The sequence below is a fragment of the Strongylocentrotus purpuratus genome, unplaced genomic scaffold (genome assembly GCF_000002235.5).
Source record: "Strongylocentrotus purpuratus isolate Spur 01 unplaced genomic scaffold, Spur_5.0 spur5_scaffold_13, whole genome shotgun sequence".
NCBI classification, from domain to species: Eukaryota; Metazoa; Echinodermata; class Echinoidea; order Camarodonta; family Strongylocentrotidae; genus Strongylocentrotus; species Strongylocentrotus purpuratus.
Window position 1 is genome coordinate 20,125,653 of NW_022145598.1, and position 20,960 is coordinate 20,146,612.

Sequence of the window (20,960 nt, forward strand, 5' to 3'; positions counted from 1 at the left end):
TGGATTTTCCAACCTTGATAGCAAACTGGGCTAGAGGAAAGCAGATAAATCAGCAGAGTGCACTTGTGAAATCAGACAAAAAATGAGAAAAATTTGAATATTTGAAAGTTGTAATCACTATAGGTAGGGGCTCTTTATAATGGATTAATCGATAATGTCTATGAGGTGTAGTTGTGGACAACTAAAAATGATCAACTCTGGAGGGTCCTTTCTCTTTAGAGGACCTGTTATAATATGATATCCATAATGTATTTTGAGTAGCGCCCCACGGAGAAGCCACTTAGGAGAAGAACAGAAATTAATAATATTTTTTGTACATGAAAAACAGCTTATACAGTATTTAAAGCCTATCTGCTTTAGTTTGGCCTGGAGGGATTGGACCTCCCTGCGTGGTCACCGGCAGGTGGTTATCTCATCAAATCAGCTCTCAATTAACATTAAAAAAGGGGACCATGGGGATCAACAGGTACCTCTTAGACAATGTTGGCTGTATAGAGGGCGCAAGTAGCTACAAGGAGTGCAGTCCCGCTTTAAAGGAATAGATGAAGTGAAAAATGTTACAATGTTACTATGATGGTCATGTGTTTTGTTTATTTTTGCCTTCCAGGTTTTGTGTTAAGCTACTGGTGTTTCAGTCCAGGTTTTAGCATGCAGGAGTTGTATTCACAAGGCGTTCGTTCCATCATCCTAACTTCAGGAACGTTAGCCCCACTGAACTCATTTAAATCTGAACTTAGTATGTAAGTACACCCAAGATAGATTCAGATATTGTGTGTAATTGCATGTAGGTATTTCAGCATGTAGGAGTTGTTTTCACAAGGTGTTCGTTCCATTATTCTGACCACGCACAAATGTTTGGTCCAAACTATTTAACTATTCCTTGTCATATTTTGACTGGTCAGGCATTTGAAGTTCAATCCTTTATAAGTATTTATTTTCCATGATATTCTTCAAAGTAAAGATACAAAATGTTTACCGGTAATGCAATGTGCTTAAAGGGCACGTCCACTCCAAAAATAACCTACTTCCATTAGCAGAAAAAGCAAGCAGAAAAATTGGACAAACCAATCAAAAATGTTTGAGCAAAATCGGATAACTAATAAGAAAGTTATGATTATTTAATGACATGAAGAACTTTGAAAATCACAAGACAAATAGGCAACTCACTCATGAGTCTGTGATGTCATTGCCTCACGATCCACTAATTGTTTTCTTTATATTGTTAATATAAATTTCCCCTTCCCCCCCCCCCCCCCCCCTAAGAATCTCATTTCCTCACACCAGCATCCAAGCTATATCGATAGTAATATGTTTTTGTGTGGATGCACTAATATAGAGTAATTTTTTCAGTTAAATCATGACAAATTTTAATTTTGATAAACTATTCATATAAAAATCAATAATTATGAAAATACAATATACAGAAAATAGTACCAATTCTTCAAAGTTCATAAAAGATTTTGTGAAATGTCGTGCATGCAATATGATACAAACCATATAACCTGGGCAAATGCATGGGGAAATTAAGTTTTGAGGGATGAAAAGGAAAATTAGTGGGAGCAAAATATATAAAGCAATTGATAAACAGTGAGGCAATGACATCACAAACTGATAACCAAATTTGCAATTTGTGTAGTGATTTCCATTGTTCCATAGTTTTCCATTCTTTTTCAAAAATTCATAACTTATTAGTAATCCGATTTTCCCCAATTTTTGTTTGCTCTGTTTATCTTGTTTTTCTGCATCTATTAAAAGCAATTTTTTTTTGGAGTGGACTTAGCCTTTAAAAAAAAACTGCAGTGGTTTACGGCAGCATAATACGAACCATAATAATTTCTGCTATCAGAATCAAATGATGGCTGTTGATTGTTTTATTTTGTTTTGTTGGCACTGTGTAGAGATTTCCCAATTCAGCTGGAGAACCCTCACGTGATTGACAAGCATCAAATGGTGGTAGGTGTGATGACGAAGGGACCCGATGGAACAGTTCTCAACTCCTCCTACCAGACCAGGTTCAAGAAGGAGTATGTACTCTCACTGGGAAATGCAATAGGTATGGTATGGATGCAGGAGGGAGGGAGGGAGGGAGGGAGGGAGGGAGGGAGGGAGGGAGGGAGGGAGGGAGGGAGGGAGGGAGGGAGGGAGGGAGGGAGGGAGGGAGGGAGGGAGGATGGGTGGGAGGGAGGGAGGGAGGGAGGGAGGGAGAGAGGGGATAGGGAGGGGAGAGGGAGGGAGTGAGGAGGGAGGGTGGGGGAAGGAGGGAGGGGGAGAGAGGGGAGAGCGAGAGAGAGAATGGGAGAGAGAGAAAGGGAGAGAAGGATGAGGGAGGGAGAGAGAAAGAGGGAGAGAGAAAGAGAAGCAGAGAGAGAGAGAGAGAGAGAGAGAGTGGGCGGGGGGGGGGGGGGGGGGGGGGGGGGGGGGAGGGAGGGAGAGAGGGGATAGGGAGGGGATAGGGAGGGGATAGGGAGGGAGTGAGGAGGGAGGGTGGGGGAAGGAGGGAGGGGGAGAGAGGGGAGAGAGGGGCGAGCGAGAGAGAGAATGGGAGAGAGAGGAAGGGAGAGAAGGATGAGGGAGGGAGAGAGAAAGAGGGAGGAGAGAGAAAGAGGGAGAGAGAAAGAGAAGCGGAGAGAGAGAGAGAGAGAGAGAGAGTGGGTGGGGGAGGGGAGGGGGGGGGGGGGGAGGTAGAGAACAAGTGAGTTGTAGACAAGAAAATATGGAACTAAAAGATGAGGAGGGAGATGAAGGAAGAGATGATGTGTGCAAAAGTGGAGGAAAAGGGAGTTAACAAAAGAGAAGAGAGAAAGAGCAGGGAAACTGAAAGAAGAGGAGAGGATGGGGGAAAAACAGGGGATGGGAGAGTGGAGATATTAAGAGAGAAAAGGAGCCTTAGTGAAGAGAGAGAGAGAGACAGATAGATAGTCAGAGAAAGGGTGGGTGGAAATATAGAGAGAGGAAGAGAGAAGGAGTTGGAGGAAAATAAAGCAAGAAGAATAAAATGGATAGGATTATAAAACATTAGGAAGGAGAAAACAGAGATAAAGAGGAAGAGCAAGAGAGTCTTGGACAATAAGGGATGGGAGCAGAGAGGAAGAGTGAGAGGGGAGGCTTTAAAAGATTTTGTTAAAACATGAAAATCAACCAATCAAATTTCTTTAGCCTCATCCAAATATCTGATTCATCTTCATAATATTCTTGCGTTCTTTCCTGACAGTTAACTTTGCCCGTATGGTTCCCAATGGTCTGCTAGTCTTCTTTCCATCCTACCCTGTCATGAATCATGCTATAGAGATCTGGCAGGTGAGTCAATAGATATTATTCCATCAAGCATTTTATCTTCCTTGCTTCTCTTCACCCAGGTGTTGGATAGGTTGGATCAGCACTGCACACTTGTATATTGGTCTGTCCAGAAAGTTGGGCCGATTTTTGTGACATGCCAGAAGTGAGAAACTATGTCTCCTATCAACTGTAACAATGTTTGCTCAAATTTAGTTTGAATAAAAAGCATAGCCAACTATCTTCAGAAGTACTCAAGCACCATGGTGAATCAATATTATGGACCCAAACTTAATGTAATGTTATATGAATATGGTGTCCATGTAATGCTGGTAACAAGAGAAATGTGTAGTAAGCAAAGATTTTGAAGAAAAGCAACTGAAACAGGAACGATTCTGGCAGGGCATTACTATATGTATATTGCATAAAATTCTTCAACAGATAATTTCATCTTCCATGTTCATTAAAAGGAAGTTTTAATATTAATATAAAATTCCATCCTTATCCATTTTAACCATCTTTTTTTCTTTTCTTTTTGCAAATATCTATTGTTCATATTCTTTTCCCTCTCTTTCAGGAATCTGATGTACTGTAAGCAACAGAATCACTCAATACTCAATTGATTCAAATTCAATACACTTCTCTATTATGACCATTTACTTTTGTTGTTACAATTATTAATTTTGCCATATTTATTGTTCCTAATTTGTTCTCACTCTCTCTCTCTCTCTCTCTCTCTCTCTCCTCTCTCTTTTCTCTTTTCTTCTCTTTTCTATCTCTCTCTCTCTCTCTCTCCTCTTTGTATATCTTTCATCCTCTCTCTCTCTCTCTCTTTCTCTGTCATCTCTCTCTCTCTCTCTCTCCCTCTTTTTATCTCTTTCATCCTCTCTCTCTCTTCTCTCTCTCTCTCTGTCTCTCTCTACTCTCAGGAATCTGGTGTAAGCAACAGAATCACTCAATACAAAGAAATGTTCATCGAACCCAGGGGAAAGAGAGACTTTAAAGAGGTAGGAAGAAATATTTGATTTCCCTATCTTTTTTCTAGATTGGTGATCGATGGAATTAATTGAATCCAAGTTGGGTGTGAATGTTTACAAGATAGTAGATATGGCCTGGTCCTGATTCGTTTTATGTCTGTTATTGACCGTCATGTTAGAAAGGTCAAGTCATTTCACGCACTTCTAACAGAGGCTATATCTTATTAAACAGCTAAACATTTTGCAGTAAATATAATTGTTTATCTGTTGGTATTTTGATGGGTTATCTTTTTTTCTCCAAATTCCCTGTTAATCAATATTTTGTGTAAATTTTTGTTCTAAATTTCTTTACTCTTTATGTTGCAGGCCATGGAGTCGTTCTACGAGCGAGTCCGAGACCCCACCCTCAATGGTGCAGCTTTCTTTGCCGTCTGCAGAGGAAAGGTACGTTCCATGTTAAAGGGAGTGTAGCATGGCAAGTACTGGTTAACGCCATCTACGTCATCTTTTGGACAACTACACTAAACGAATGGACTAGATTAACTGGGTCAGCGCGCTAGCGTTCGCGAAACAGACCAAAGTTCACCTACACTTCCGTTTAACATGTATGTTGCACGCACATGAATGCTGCAGTCGCGCCCTCCATAGTCGTATTATACCCGATTGGCCCCGAGTAGGGCCACGGGAAAGACACAGTCTCGTCATGAAACACTCCCTTTAATGTAAAAGATTGAAACCTGTCTGTAAAGGCCACCTTAGTGAAGCAGTAAAAGTGGTCACTGTAGCCAGTTGGTCTTTCTAGTTAAACTTCCTTGGTTGTCTAAATGACTGGTCTATTAAAATAACCCATCTTCTCCATGACATGCAATACAGAATGACCTCAAGCCAGTATGTCCATGATAAACAAAAGTTTTTATAGCACCCTTGAATATAAAGTTGTTTCTGGTCATGCAATGGCAATGTGAAAGCAGTTGTATGGAAGCCATTAAAAAGGTTGATCATGTAGCATACGTATTGTATAGTCACACGCACAGTACACACATATGTGTATATGGAACTAAAACAGTTAGCATGAAAGTTGTGGTCTACAACCTTTTGCTGTTTTTTAGTTCAAATATGAGGGCATTTGAAGTTCTACCTTTTTCGGTGGAAATTATTTTTATGCCTCCGTTACGAAGTAGCCGGAGGCATTATGTTTTCGGGTTGTCCGTCCGTCCGTACGTCTGTACGTACGTCTGTACGTACGTACGTACGTCCCGCTCTCGTGATCGCGTTATCTCAAGAACCGACTGATGGATTCCTACCAAACTTTGGTCATGTATGTAACTTGCAGAGCCAATGAACTGATTAGATTTTGGGGTCACGAGGTCAAAGGTCAAAGGTCACAGGGCTCATTATGTATGCAAAAATAGCTTGTGATCGCATTATGTCAAGAACCGACTGATGGATTCCTACCAAACTTTGGTCATGTATGTAACTTGCAGAGTCAATGAACTGATTAGATTTTGGGGTCACGAGGTCAAAGGTCACAGGGCTCATTATGTATGCAAAAATAGCTTGTGATCGCGTTATCTCAAGAACTGACTGATGGATTCCTACCAAACTTTGGTCATGTATGTAACTTGCAGATGCCTATGAACTGATTAGATTTTGGGGTCACGAGGTCAAAGGTCACAGGGCTCATTATGTATGCAAAAAAAGCTTGTGATCATGTTATCTCAAGAACTGACTGATGGATTCCTACCAAACTTTGGTCATGTATGTAACTTGCAGAGCCAATGAACCGATTACATTTTGGGGTCACGAGGTCAAAGGTCACAGGGCTCAATATGCAAAAATAGCTTGTGATCGCGTTATCTCAAGAAAACCGATTGATGGATTCCTGCCAAACTTAGGTTATGTATGTATCTTGTAGAGCCAATGAATTGATTAGATTTTGGGGTCAAGGTCAAAGGTCATGGGCCTCATTATGTATGCAAAAATAGCTTGTGATTGCATTATCATTAGAACCGATGGATGGATTACCATCAAACTCAAGACATGCATATATATGTATTTTGCATTTGAGGTCATGAGTTCAAAGATCAAAGGGTCATACATGTATATGGGAAATAGCTTGTATAATCACGATATTCTGAGAACCTGTTATGGATTACAACCGAACTTGAATGTGAAATATTTCTTCCGTTTTGGTTTGTAAAATTGCTCTATGACGGAGGCATCACTTTCGACTGCGCGCAGTCGAAGTTCCATCTAGTCTATTATACTCCTTCACATTTTACATCAAAAGCATGAAACATCTCACAAATTATTTGTCAACAGGTTTCTGAAGGTCTGGACTTTGCTGATAACAACGGTCGAGCGGTGGTCATCACCGGTCTACCATTCCCACCCAGGAAGGACCCTAGGGTCATGCTGAAGATGCAGTATCTGGATGAAGCCAAGCGAAGAAACCCTCAGGTACATGCCTTCCCTGTATTTTTTTATTACATTCCCCCCCCCCCCCCCCCCCCCCCCCCCGTAAGTTTGAAAATATTCTGTCTTTTTATTTGTTTTGACAACTTCTCCTCTGTGTTAAAATGTAAATTTCATTGCTTTGTTTGTTAGTGATAAAAGAAATTGTTTTCATCTTGCTTCATCATTTTGTCTGACAAACAAACGTAGTCACATCACTTGTTTTATAATAATAGATTTAAGAGAAAATTAAAGAAAATTTTAGTCTATGTGTATAATGTTTCTTTCCGAAATTCGTTTAGGGTTGACTGGCCGTTCTCTTTTTTATAGATTGTTCTATGTCTTATTACATCTTTTAATCTTTTAATGATTTTTCCTTTTGTTTGTTATTGTTTTGTTTTGCATATTTATGTATTCAACTGAATGGCTAAATATACTCTCCTCTTGCTTTCAAGCAATTTCAACTTTTTGGTCATAAGGGGAATAGCTTGCCAAGACCGCCTTGGTCTTTTGTGGTACCCTTAAGTCTATGTATAATGATTTGCATCAGTGCTTTATTTCTGATTTATATGTGTATATGCTGTTATTGGACTTTATTAAAAATTGAGCTTGAACTTGATATTTTTAAATTAGATCCAACTCTGATTGACCTTGACCAACTGACATCAAACGTCCTATAGCACCCTTGTATATAAAGTTTCTTTTGGTCATGCAATGGCATTTTGAAAGCAATTGTATGGAAGCCATTAAAAAGGTTGATCATGTTTGAAAACACTTTCTCCCATTTCTTTGGCAGGGTCTGAGTGGTCAGATGTGGTACAGGCAGCAGGCCTCGAGAGCGGTCAACCAGGCTATCGGTAGGGTCATCAGACACCGGCAGGACTTTGGAGCCATTCTCCTTTGCGATACAAGGTGCGTACTGCACCAACTTCACAACTTAAGAGTACAGTCATAAATCTAAAGTGAATTCAAACCGAATCTCTGTGTATAAGAGTTAGTATGGTCTTTTTGAATATCTGCTGTTATCTTTTTCATCAGGTTCACCAACTCCGAAGCCAGAGCCCAGCTGCCTTCCTGGGTCAGGCCACATCTCACTGTCTACGACAAGTTTGGACAAGGTGTCAGAGATCTCATGAACTTCTTCAAAGTTTGTGAAAAAGTGGTAGGTAACAGAGGTTTTTTTTCTTCCCCAATAGAATATTTAAATAATATTGGATGGCTTTGAGTGTGATACAAGAGTATATTGCTCGAGCTATGACAATATTGGTCGAGTGAAAAACGAGTCTAATATTGTCTTAGCGAGAGCAATATATTCTTGTATCACACAAAAACAAAGCCATACAATATTATTATTATTATCTATATTAGTCTGACTAGTGAAATAACAAAATTTGAGTTACCTTGGTAAATATGGCTTTATTTTCGTGTGATATCGATATCGATAGTTGAAGTTCCTGGATGACTGAGCAATACGAAAACAATATTGGTCAGTCATCCAAGTACAGCGCTAAAGATATTGAATACACTGATTTATTGTACCACTTGGAAGCCTTATATATATGTATATAATAATTTCATTTATTGACAAAAAAGGTACATGCTTTTTCAAAACTATCAATGTGCAGATTATTAGTTACATACACCTGTACATACATGTAGCAGGTAGTTTTCTAAAATCTTCAGTTTTGTTTAATTCTTTATGGAGGTTGCAATAACTATGATAGGAAACAAAGTACTGGGACAGGCACAATTTACAAAGTTATAACAAGAATTTTTCAATAAAAATATATTTGTATTGAGATTCTAGTGTACTTTGCTCTGTACCTTTCTGCATGAAAAACTTTAAGATGCCTAAACCGAAGCTGAAGTCTGACAGAGCTCAAGTTCCAATCGTAGCGAGCGCATCTTCATCATCTAACAGAATTGTTTTATAAATTTGTACATGTATTTGTAATGAGATTCTAGTGTACTTTGCTCTGTATATTTCTGCATGAAAAACTTTCAGATGCCTAAACCAAAGCTGAAGTCTGACAGACCTCCAATCGTAGCGAGTGCATCTTCATCATCTACATCTCTGGACCGGCCGTCACAGGTTGCCAGGGCAGCATCATCATCCTCCTCCTCCTCCTCCTTCAAGAACGTTTCCTACCAGACAGCCAAGCATGTGGATGCTCATGTACCAAGCTTGAAGAGGAATAGAGATGGAAGTAAGACATATATTTTGATTACATCTGGGGGGTGTTTCACAAATCTCCTAAGTTGAACTTATCTCTAAGTTGGACTTAACAATTATGGAAAGCCGTTGGCATCTATCAAAATATTTTGTAAAAGTTATTTTAAAAAGCATAAAATGTTGATTCAAATCATTAAAATTTTCTTATACCAACAGGGATTTCACGCTCTTGATGTGGAATTTATAAAAAGTCTTAAACACTTGAATTTTTGCTTTTATATATATTTTATTTTAAGGCTACAAATGGCTCTCAATAATATTTAAGTCAAACTTAGAGTTAAGTTTGACTTAGGATCTTTGTGAAACACCCCCCCCCCCCCAGTTATGTTTAACTAAAGCCTAGATCTACTGATCTACAGATGACTATTTGGATTGCAGGAAACTGCACACACAATTTTTTTTGAAGAAGGGATGGAATTGCTTGAATATTAAAAATGTAATGATGACATCATCACAAAATAGTTCCTAAAACAATAGATATGCGCAAATTTATGATATCGCTATACAGTATGCAGTTTACAGTATGTAAGACATTGATCTACATTTGCCACAACTCAACCCAGGTGATGTAAATGGGTACCTGGCAGGAATTAATTCCTTGAAATCCTGGAGCGCTGTAATGGCAGCTAGGCTAAAGCCGGGGTAATAATAAATGCGCCTCGGCATAGAATTTCTAGATAGACGGCGCTATAGAAATACCTATTATCATTATTATTATTATTATTATTATTTAGGCCATGTGTCAGAAGCTCAGCTGAAGATCATGTACGAGGAGGCGAGACCTTCACCCTCATCATCATCCAGCGGGTTTACTCTCCTCGATGCTCTACATAATGCTGAGGTACACCAAGATGACAATGTTTTTGTCTCTTTAGACATACATGTACAGTCAAACCTGCTTTAGTGACCACTTGTATAGAAAGACCATATTTTTTTTATTTCCCTTGAAAAAGATTTCTCATTGAAATATGAACTAAAGGAACCTGTACATAAAGACCATCCGCCTATAAAGATCACTTTTTTGTAGGTGGTCTTTATAGACAGGTTTCACTGTACTTTGTAATGCTATTAGTTTTGATGTACTCCTCGTTATAGGTCTTTGTAAATGTTTGTTCATTTGTTTTTTTCAAGGGAAGTCTTACCTGCTGTTAGTTGGTTTTGATTACAGAGATAGTGAGAGAAACGGATCAGGGCAATTTTGTGCATTGTTTCCTGTGTAACATGTGTCTTTTTCCCCATTTATTTCATTAAAAAATCAAAAATATCTTGATTTAACCATTCATTAATTAAATTAGTTACACTAAAAAGATCCATTAACCAAGGATCATAACAAAATGTTTTTTTTTATTTTGGATGAAATACATTAATAAATTCATATGGCCCATGAAAGTCTGAGGGAGGATAAGAAAGTTAATGATTTCATAAAGTTGTAATTGATTCAGTGCAAAATTGGCAACTTTATGATTTGCCTTGTTATAACATGAAAACATAAAAACTTAAGATAATACATGTACATGTACTAGTACTGGTTTTAGATGTCACACAGGTTAGTCTACATGAAAATAGTCAGAATAATAATTGAGGTCTTTATGTAACAGTAATCAAGTAAACTAATGCATGTGCGGTGCAAAGTTGTGATTGTAAGCTTAATGTAAATTTGAACAGTTTTTAAGTTTAACAAAAGAATATTGAAGATGCAGTCACATTCATCTTGTCTTGTTTCTTTTTTTGTTACTTTTTCTCCCTACCAGAAACCCAAATCGGATGACTTTGCAATTCCTACAAGTATAGTAAGTATACATGTTCATGTATACATGTTCATATAATACATTTTCTCATACAGGTTATATTTGTACAATAAATATGTATGGTTATTGTACTAGTATATTGTGCTTGAAAGTCTTTCAAGTTAATTAGTAGGAACTTTTAGAACTATGTGAAATACACCAACCTTTAAAGTGAGCAGGGCTCTCGATGAACCGTCAGCTAGTCAACGAACATTGTAGATGAATACCTCGGTTGCTTAATTCAGATTTTATTGTTTGATGAAAATGGATTTCTTAAAATCTGTATGAAATAACAATATTTTGTTGTTCAATATCTCATCGGCAGCGGTATTTTGAGCCCAGAATGCAGTTATTGATAAGATTGTAAGCTATATTTTTGTTTGTTTGTTTGTTTTTAATCAGCCTTTATCAAATCAGGACAATGCTATGAATAAGCGACAAGATGATCCCAAGAAAAAGAAGAAAATCATCATTGTAAGTATTAAATGAAGATCGGTTGAATAAGGTAAATCTAGGAAGAAATTTTAGCAATAGTCACAAGGTCAAATATGTTGATTTGTTTAATTTCCTGATATTTTGGAACATACAGTGTACATGTATGTACTAGCATAGAGTTGGGAAGCGTGTCCGAGTTACTTGAACTAGACTTATCTGCAACATTCATACCACTTTCATGCATCTTCTTGTAGTTGTCTTTGTTGAAAGTACCTAGAGTTAACAATTAAATTATTCATACCCTTACCAAGTTTTGTAACTTTTTAATCAAGGCAAAAATTGATTTTTCCCCATTGATGTTTCTTGAGAATGCCAAGTATTAAATCTTACATATAAAACTATTCCTCAAATGCCCCAATTCAATCCAACTTTCATTCTTGAGTTACGAAAAACACAAAAAACATTGAATTTATAAGGGGTATTAATAATTTAGTTGCTAACTGCATGTACATTTGATACATTGTAACTAAAGTCTGATTACATGTTATTTTTAATTTGTGTATGATATTGTTCCCATCCATTGCTTGTTTGTTTGATCTTATGTTTGACCTTATGTTTGATCTCATTTTTATGTTTATTATTATATATGCATGATTTATTGAATAAAAACAGGTTTATATTTTTGTGTGTTTATTATTGTTTTGTTATTAAGTTTTGGTTGGTAATTTTAAGTCAGACAGTGGTGCACTTAGAAAGTAGAAACACCCGTATTAAGCGCCTAATAAATGTTATGTATTATTATTATTATTATTATTATTATTATCCACATGCATATGATCAGAAACAAAGTATGTTTGGAGGCCAGTCATCATCTTCCATCACCAAGAGGCAACGGAATGCTTGTCTTGTATCAGCCAAGGATTATGTAACGGAGGTATGACATTCTTCTCTACCTTCTCCTTGTTTCTCTCTTTCCATCTCTTTATACATCTGTCTATAGTTTGATCCTTGCCTGTTCTTTGCAACATCTCTCTCAGTCTACATGTATTTATGTATATCAATTCATCTCCCCCCCCCCCCCACCCTGTATTGTTTTCTTGTTCTCTTTCTCTTTTATCTTTCAATCACTTTCAAGAATGAACGTTGTGGCATAGTGACTCGAGAAGAAGAAGATCACTTTCAACCCCCTCCTTTCCTCCACTTATATAAATATCCATGTAAATGTACATGAAAATATTTTCCTACCTATTTCTCATTGTTTTGCTTTCCAGTTTCCTTCTATAATTCCTTCACCTGACTTCTCTTTCATTTTCCATTTATATTTGTGGTGTGCATTGTCATGAAGGTTGCCATTGGTAGAAAAATGATAATGGCTTCTGTATACTGCAGCAGAGATGCCAACCAGTACGATATTATCATTTTTAGTACGATATTAAGAGTGAAATATGATAATTCGATATCACCTCTTAAAATACAATTTTTCATTTTTCATTTTTTTTTTAAATCCATAAAAACCCATAAAAATCATGGACTTGCATAGAAACATGTACAAGTAAACACCTGCAACCCCAACAAAAACTTTGCTTTACAATTTTCTCATTAAATTCTAATGAAAGAGCAAACAGTTTACTTGGTGTCACGATACAAAACGACTTGAAGTGGGAAGCCCATGTCAGAGATATTGAAAAAAGAGCGAATGCGAAACTATATATGTTCCGTTCTTTGGGGAAGTTCGGTCTTTCACATGAAGATCTGATTACTATTTTTATTGGCTATATTCGCCCAATCCTTGAATATGCTACTCAAGTTTGGAGCGGAGGTCTCACTAGTGCACAAAAACAACGCATAGAAAGATTACAAAAACGTGCATTGAGGATTATCTTTGGAAAGGATTATCATAGTTACGCAAACGCTCTTACTAAATCGAAAATACAAACATTGGAAAGTCGTCGAAATGACTTATGTGTTACCTTCTTTAAAAAAAACTCTTTCATGCACAGACCAGTTCAAACAATTTATACCCCAAAGAGCACACAATAGAACTTTGCGAAGAACTAACAAGATCCCTGAACCCAGGTGCAAAACTAAACGTATGCAGAATACCCCAATCCCAGATTTGATCCTTTTGTATAACAAAAGTTTTTTATGATTGTATTTAATATACTCTGAAAGAAATTACAATTTCATATTCCTTAGTATATAATTAATTCATAAATTTGAGGTCTGATTTTTTTTACCAAGTTAGTCAATGAATTTTTTATGACATGAAGAATGCGATGCATATATATATATCTATATTTATATTTTAATATCTCTAATGTTCACCTTATAATATTCATATTTGTCTTGCAATGTATCTTTGTATTCTATCAACATGTACATAACTGTTTTCCCTCTCTGTCCATCTGTCCCCTTTCTCCCCCCTCTCTCTCTCTCTTTCTCATTCTCTTTCTCTCTCTCTTTCTCTCTTTTTTTCTCTCTCTCCTGCTTTCCCATCTCTCTTTCTTTTTAACTCAAATTTTTAAATTGAAATATTGTATAAGATTAATGGTATATAGTATATACACGCTCTTCATAATTATGTAGATTGTAGTGTGCATTTTAAAATGTATACTTGCTTTTTTCCAGCAATTTACTCATGTGCAATTCAGTTACTTTTTACTGTGATATCACTTGAAATGTATAATTGTCTTCACCATCAATGTTTTATTCATGCACAATTCAGTTACTTGTAACTGCGATACATGGAAATGAATCAATAAATACCATTTATCTATCTATCTATCTATCTATCTAACAGTAAAACATTTCTATGAAGATTTACTGGCCCAGGGCCAACGGGCCAGTGAAAGTGTCAAGTTTTCGTGAAAATCTTATTTTTGCTGCAGCCGTTCTCATGCATAGGACAGTTGTGCTGCAGAAAGTGATGCATGTTATGGTACATTTAAACCTGTCTATAAAGGCCACCTAAGGGAAACAGGAAAACTGGCCACTATGGACGGGTGGTCTGTCTAAACAGGTCCTGCAACACATCATTCTCCCCAGAGGGAGACAATAAAGGTGACCACTATTATAGACAAGTGGTCGCTAAGGCATGTTTAACTGTATACTAAAAGATTTATTAATTTTTTATTTTTTTTTTCGCAGGTGAAGAAGAGGCTGAGTAAAGAAAACTACAAGGCGTTCTCTAATGTCATGCAATCATACAAAAAGGTAAGAACACATTAAAAGTGGAGATGATAATAATAATAATAATAATAATAATCTTTTAATGGTCCACTCCAAATTTTATTTTTATTAAATTAATCCAAAAATGGAAATTCTTTTTGCCCAATTGATCGTGAGCCCGGCAGCCACTGAGCAGCGCCAGATCGACGTTGCTCTATCCCTTTATTGTTGAGCGCCAAACAAGGTAGCAGCAACTCCTGTCTTTTAACGTCTTTTGGTATGACGCGGCCGGGGTTCGAACCCACGACCAGTAGTATTAAAGTTGTGTGTAATGAAATGTGTTAATGGAATTATTTCTGCAATATTTGATACATTTGTACATTCTCATGTGTCAGTTTTCGATACAATCATACATACATTGAAACGTACTTCCTTGTGTCCAATCACTTTCTGTATAAAACGAATAATAGAAATAGTGAATTTTTCAGTTGCCCCGTAGGCAAGAATGGCAAACTTTTAAGTTTGCTCTGTAAGGCTCTTCACTGTCAACAGCATCTGGGCAACTGCTAATTTTTGAGCTCTGGGTATACATTGTTATAAATGGAGTATGAAAGGCTTTGACCAATGTGACCTTTCCTAATCCTTTTGCATACTCTTTAAGGACAAGTCCACTCAAAAAATAACTTACTTTCAATAATAGCAAAAAAATCAGACAAAGCAGAAAAATCAAAAAAAGTTTGAGCAAAATCGGATAACTTAAAAGAAAGTTATGAATTTTTATGAGAATCGCAACACAAATTTCCAAGATGGTTATCAGTTTGTGACGTCATGTCCTCACTATTTATCAATTGCTCTGTATGGTTTAATCCCAATAATTTCCCATTTTATTCCCCAAAAACTTGATTACCCCATGCGTTTGCCTAGGTTATATGATTTATATCATATTGCGTTTAGACATTTCACAAAATCTTTTATGAACTTTGAAGAATTTATACTATTTTGTGAATATTGTATATTCATAATTATTGATTTTTATATAAATAGTTTATCAAGATTCACATTTTTCATGATTTAACTGGGAAAAAATACTCTATATTAGTGCATCCACACAAAAACATATTGCTATTAATCTAACTTGGATGCTGGTGTGAAGAAATAAGATTCTTAAGGAGAAAATAGGAAATTTATATCATCAATATAAAATAATTAGTGGATAGTGAGGACATGACGTAACAGACTCATGAGTGAGTTGCCAATTTGTCTAGTGATTTTCAAAGTTTTTAATGTCATTAAAAATTCATAACTTTCTTATTCGCTATCCGATTTTGCTTGGACTTTTTATGATTGGTTAGTCTGATTTTTCTGCTTCTATTGAAAGTAAGTTATTTTTGGAGTGGACTTGGGCTTTAAAGTAGTCACCCAAGAAAATTCATGACAACTGATAATTATGGACAAGTTATATATGGTTGGAAAGATAGAAAAATCAAATAGATATCACGGAAAGGCGTAAAATGCAATTTTGTGGCTAGCTGTGTCTCGCATGTGACGTCACGAATCTTGACGCTCTACGGAGGACCGCTGAAGGCAGAAAATCTGGATTTCCAAATTAACATTTTTGAGAGATGATTACTGCGGGCCCCAAACATGTTTTGAAGAGGGAAGTTGTTAAATTTGATCAGTAAGGCTTCCCCTTCGCAATGATATGAATTTTTCATCAATTCAAAACATTTTTTCTTCTTCGGGTAACTACTTCAATATGACTTATCCTTTGTTTATCGTGTGATCCAGGACAATGACTTTGGTCTGATGATAGCTGGTCTAGCTGATCTCTTCACAGAAGACCCTACTCAATATCATCTCTTCAGGAGTAAGTATGATCTTTGCAGGTGCACAGTAGAAAGGTGTTGACACAAATTTCTCTTAAAGCCTGATTGCACTAGTTTGGCCGGGAGGATTAGACCTCCCTGCAAGGTCACTGGTGGTTATCTCATCAAATCAGCTCTCAATTAACATAAGAAAAAGGGGATCATGGGGGACCAACAGGCACCAATTAGGCATGGTTTGCTATATAGAGGGCGCAAGTAGCTATAAGTAGTACAGTGAGGCTTTAAAGGCATCATTTAACAATGTCAAATCTGAGATGCATGGCCCTACGTGGTATCAGTGTCTGTGATATGGTGTAATATTGAAGCCCTAAACAAAAATTGTGCTTCAAAATTATCATGAAGTGCCTCAAAAAAGTAAAAATCGTTGAGTGACAGGTTTTACCATACTCATTTTCCCCAATAGACTGTATAATGAAATTTTGATTTCCAATCATAAAAATCTTGATAATCAGGCGATTGGCTGGTAAAAGTCATGGGGTTCCTGACTGACCTAAAGGTTTAAACTGTCATTGCAGCATGAGCTAAATCCAAGATTTTGTTTCACCTACTGTTTTATTTTGCATAGTTTTGATTCTTAAATGATAATATAATGATGGTGGCTTCTTATATAGTGCACAAAAATGTCATGCCATGATGCTCCTTGCGCTCTCTTTCTCTCTCTTTTCTACCATTCTAGTACACTCTTGCAGCGTCATACAACGTATACAATTCATACATCCTCATTATCTCTCTCTTTCTGTCTCTCAGAATTCTATAGTTTTGTACGCCCCTGCCACAAGAAGCGATTTGATGAGCTGTGTAAGGAGATAACAGGAGAAGGATGCGGATACAGACCAGAGGACAGCATCGAGAAGAAGAAGACGGATGACTCTGAAGAGAAGGCACAAAAACCACAAGGTATGTGCTGTATTTATCACCTTGATCATTCCATGATATTCTCCCTTCTTACAACTTTTCGTTACCTCGCATCAGCTCTTTTTTCCCATTCCCTCTATATCCTTCCCATTTACTGTCTTATTATTACTTATTATTACTGTATTAGTTGTTCATATGTATTTTTATTCCTTGTAAAAAAATCCTGTGTAACATTTCCATTTATTTAAACCTTTCATTACCTGGCATCAGCTCACTTTCCTTTTCTCTCTATATCCTTCCCCTTCTTCCGACTCATTCCCTTCTCCCCCGACCTCGATTTACTGTCCTTCTTCCTCTATTACTCTCTTTCCTGTTTTACTGTTTGTTAGTACTAATTATATGGGTAATTTTACTTTAATGTGTAAGATTTCAACGTCTATGAATATTAATCATTTATTATTACTGTTTTAGTTGTTCATAAATGTATTTTTATTCCTCGTAAAAAAATCTGTGTAACATTTCCATTTATTTACTTGAACGAATAAAATTGAATTGAATTGATTTGAAATATTGTAGGAGGAAGCTCTACTGATAAGTCTTAAATTGCTGAGTGATGACTGACAAAAGGTGGAGAGAATGGTGAATTTATAATCCTCAGAAACACAGAATAAACATTAAAGCCCCTCTAAAGTGTTGGGAGCCCCCAATTTGATGGCAAAATTTCACTTAAACTGTATCATAATGGGAAAGGGGATGTCATTTAAGACACATTTTTGCAAGGATTTTCAAAACAAAAGTGTTTGAAGTCAATTATTGATGAAAGAATGCAAAACTTAGGTTTTCCACAAACAACAGAAATCTCAAATTATGTATTCTTTTATCAATATTTGTCTTTGCAGAAGTGTGTCTTAAATGACATCCTCTTTCGCATTATGAATTTATGATACAATTTAAGTAACATTTTGCCATCAAATTTCGGGTGAAATCGGGGATCCCAACACTTTAAGAGGGGCTTTAAAGGGTTCCATCGCCAATTTTTTTTTGCTTTGTATGTCTGGGATTCCATGTCACTATACTAAATTTAAATAATGAGCTCCACATATCACTTATGCAAAGAGCTATTGGAAGCAAAAAAACACTTTATAATTTGTGAGTAGGATCGTCAAATGCACCACTCTGCACTCATTTAGAAGAGCGTACGTACAGAACTCTAGTGCATCATGGGTACTGTGCATGAGGTTTCATGTTATCCCTTATTTTCTTCATACGCTTTCACTGTTAACCTATAGAATGCTAGGTACATTTTTTTAAGGTTGATGTTGGAAATTTTAGCTTGAAACAAATACTGTAGGTGAATGGTACATTTTACCTAAAAAAAAAGAAGAGGACCAAAGGACTGTCTATACATAGAGACTTTAATACTATTACAATTGTAAATTCAAGTAGATCAGCCCATTTCTTCAAATTTTATTTCAGTGCAAAGTCACATATAACAACGGTAAATGGTTGTATCCTGTCATCAAACTGCACAGCTATTTCTTGGTTCCTTGATTTTGCTGCTTCTTCTTCTCATTTTTACAGAGGCCAAGAAGAACTTTGAGCAAAACACTGTGAGTGAAGCAGCGAAAAGGCACTGCTCCGGACTAGGTAGTGCCTCCAGCAGCGCAACCATCGGTCATCTGAACAGCACGTCCCATCTTAGTAAGGGTGTAGACCTTCTGAATCGTGGTGCCGACCACTTGAACAAGGGTTCCTTGCACCTCAATGAAGGTGCTTCATTATGGACCGAAGGCGCAGAGACTCTGGAGAAAGGTAGCTGACAAAGAGTTGATATTTCTTAGTCCCATCTTAGTAAGGGTGCCGACCTTCTTAATCGTGGTGCCGACCACTTGAACAAGGGTTCCTTGCACCTCAATAAAGGTGCTTCATTATGGACCGAGGGCGCAGAGACTCTGGAGAAAGGTAGCTGACAAAGAGTTGATATTTCTTAGTCCCATCTTAGTAAGGGTGTAGACCTTCTGAATCATGGTGCCGACCACTTGAACAAGGGTTCCTTGCACCACAATGAAGGTGCTTCATTATGGACTGAGGGTGCAGAGACTCTGGAGAAAGTTAGCTGACAAAGAGTTGATATTTCTTAGCCATGGTACCACCAACTTAAACAAGGGTTCCTTGCACCTCAATGAAGGTGCTTCATTATGGACTGAGGGCACAGAGATTCTGGAGAAAGGTAGCTGACAAAGAGTTGATGTTTCTTAGCCAAGGTACCACCAACTTGAAGAAGGGTGCCATGCATCTCCTTGATGGTACTTTGCGTTAGAGTTAGAGTGAAGGTGCAGAGATGATGAAAAGTTGTAACTGACAAACATTTGGTATTTCTTAGCCAAGGTAATACCAACTGTAGTAAGGGTGCCCAGCACAATAATAAAGGTTCTCTTCGAATAAAAGGTGCTTTTTTATGAGGTGCAGGTTCAGAGAAAACCAAAGAAAGGTAGCCGACAAAGAGATATATTTCTTAGCCAAGGGCAAGGTATTGCCAACATGACTAAGGGTGCCCTGCACCTTCTTAATGGTGCTTTGCTCTAGAGAGAAGGTACAGTACAGAGACTCTGGAGAAAGTTAGCTGACAAACTTTTCATACTGACCAGCTAAGGTACTGTCGTCTTGACTGAAGGTGCCTTTCACTATAAAGGAGGATCTGCTTTGAATGATGGTGCTTTATTTTGGACAGAAGGTGCAGAGACTTTAAAGAAAAGTCAGCTTACACACAGTTGATATTTCTTAGCTGAAGTACTGCCAACTTTAAGAAGGATTCTTGCTTCTCCCTCAAGGGACACTATTTTTTCAGTGAAGGCACGTTCCTTTGAAGTGAAGGTGCAAATACCCTGTATCAGAGTAGCTTACAAAGCATACAGCGTAGCCTAGGTACAATGAACTTTACTAATGGTGCCTTGTAGCTTGAAGAGAGAGAAAGAGAGAGAGAGAAAAAAAGAAAGAAAGAAAGAAAGAAAGAAAGAGAGAGAGAGAGAGAGAGAGAGAGGGAGGGGGAGGCAGAGAGAGAGAGAGAGAGAGGATGAAAGAGATAGAAAGAGGAAGAGACTCAGAGATAGAGATAGAGAGAATTTAGGTTCAGAGACTATTGTTTAGGGTAGCTGACAAACATATGCAGCTCAGCTAAAATACTACCAATATGATAATGGTTGCCCTATCCTATAATGGGTGGATTCACAATAAACATCGACCCAAGGGGAAATCTGAGACAGGCCAATTTTTCAACCAGTGCAGCACAGCAAAAACTCTAGCCCCTGATCGAAATACCAAATTTTATTGAATAACCAAACTGGAACGAACTGTGTAAAGTTTATTCAATGGGATTGATTGTGCTGATATCAGCGCACACTCTATTTTAAATTCGGATGTCAAAACCCCAAAATGTCAAAAATTCTGATTAAATCTCATCTCCAAGGGTATACAGCGCCACAGCTGATATTTTTGTCGATTTTTCCCATAATGCACCACGTAAAATTGACTTAACACTGGTGTCGCTAGATGGCGCTGTTGATTGTGAATCCATTGTATTAAGGGGCTTCAGCTTTAAACGAAGGTGCAAAGATACTGCACCACAGAAGCTGAATAGTATATTTGTAAAGTGCTTAGAGACATTGTATTAGGCTATATAAAAGCTAAATATTATTATTATTATGAATATTAATAAATGTTGACACGGTTCACCCTCTAGAATAGGGGTACCCTAAAGCCTTGAAACATACATGTAGCTTCAGTATAAAATGAATTCAGGGAAACCGTAGACTTTAACTACTGAAATGATTGTATTATATATTATATATCACAGCACCACTACTTTGAATACATTTTACTCTCTAACTTTAAC

General features: G+C 37.2%; 1 protein-coding gene across 2 annotated transcripts; it reads left to right on the forward strand.

Annotated features, from left to right (window-relative positions):
- The first annotated feature begins 611 nt into the window (after nt 1-611).
- Nucleotides 612-20,081, forward strand: LOC100888138 (regulator of telomere elongation helicase 1). 2 transcript variants are annotated; one of them, XM_030983130.1, is made up of 18 exons: nt 612-740; nt 1,899-2,053; nt 3,212-3,297; nt 4,203-4,280; nt 4,617-4,694; nt 6,573-6,710; nt 7,501-7,616; nt 7,743-7,866; nt 8,710-8,911; nt 9,672-9,778; nt 10,689-10,727; nt 11,127-11,198; nt 12,001-12,093; nt 14,307-14,372; nt 16,116-16,194; nt 16,961-17,110; nt 17,645-17,707; nt 18,650-18,727. In XM_030983130.1, exons 1-17 carry the CDS (start codon nt 649-651, stop codon nt 17,668-17,670), a joined length of 1,701 nt encoding a protein of 566 aa, XP_030838990.1. In that variant the 5' UTR covers nt 612-648; the 3' UTR covers nt 17,671-17,707; nt 18,650-18,727. The 2 variants fall into 2 exon arrangements, with proteins under 2 accessions (XP_030838990.1, XP_030838989.1); XM_030983129.1 differs by lacking the exon at nt 17,645-17,707 and having other exon boundaries at nt 18,650-20,081.
- Nucleotides 20,082-20,960: the final 879 nt, after the last annotated feature.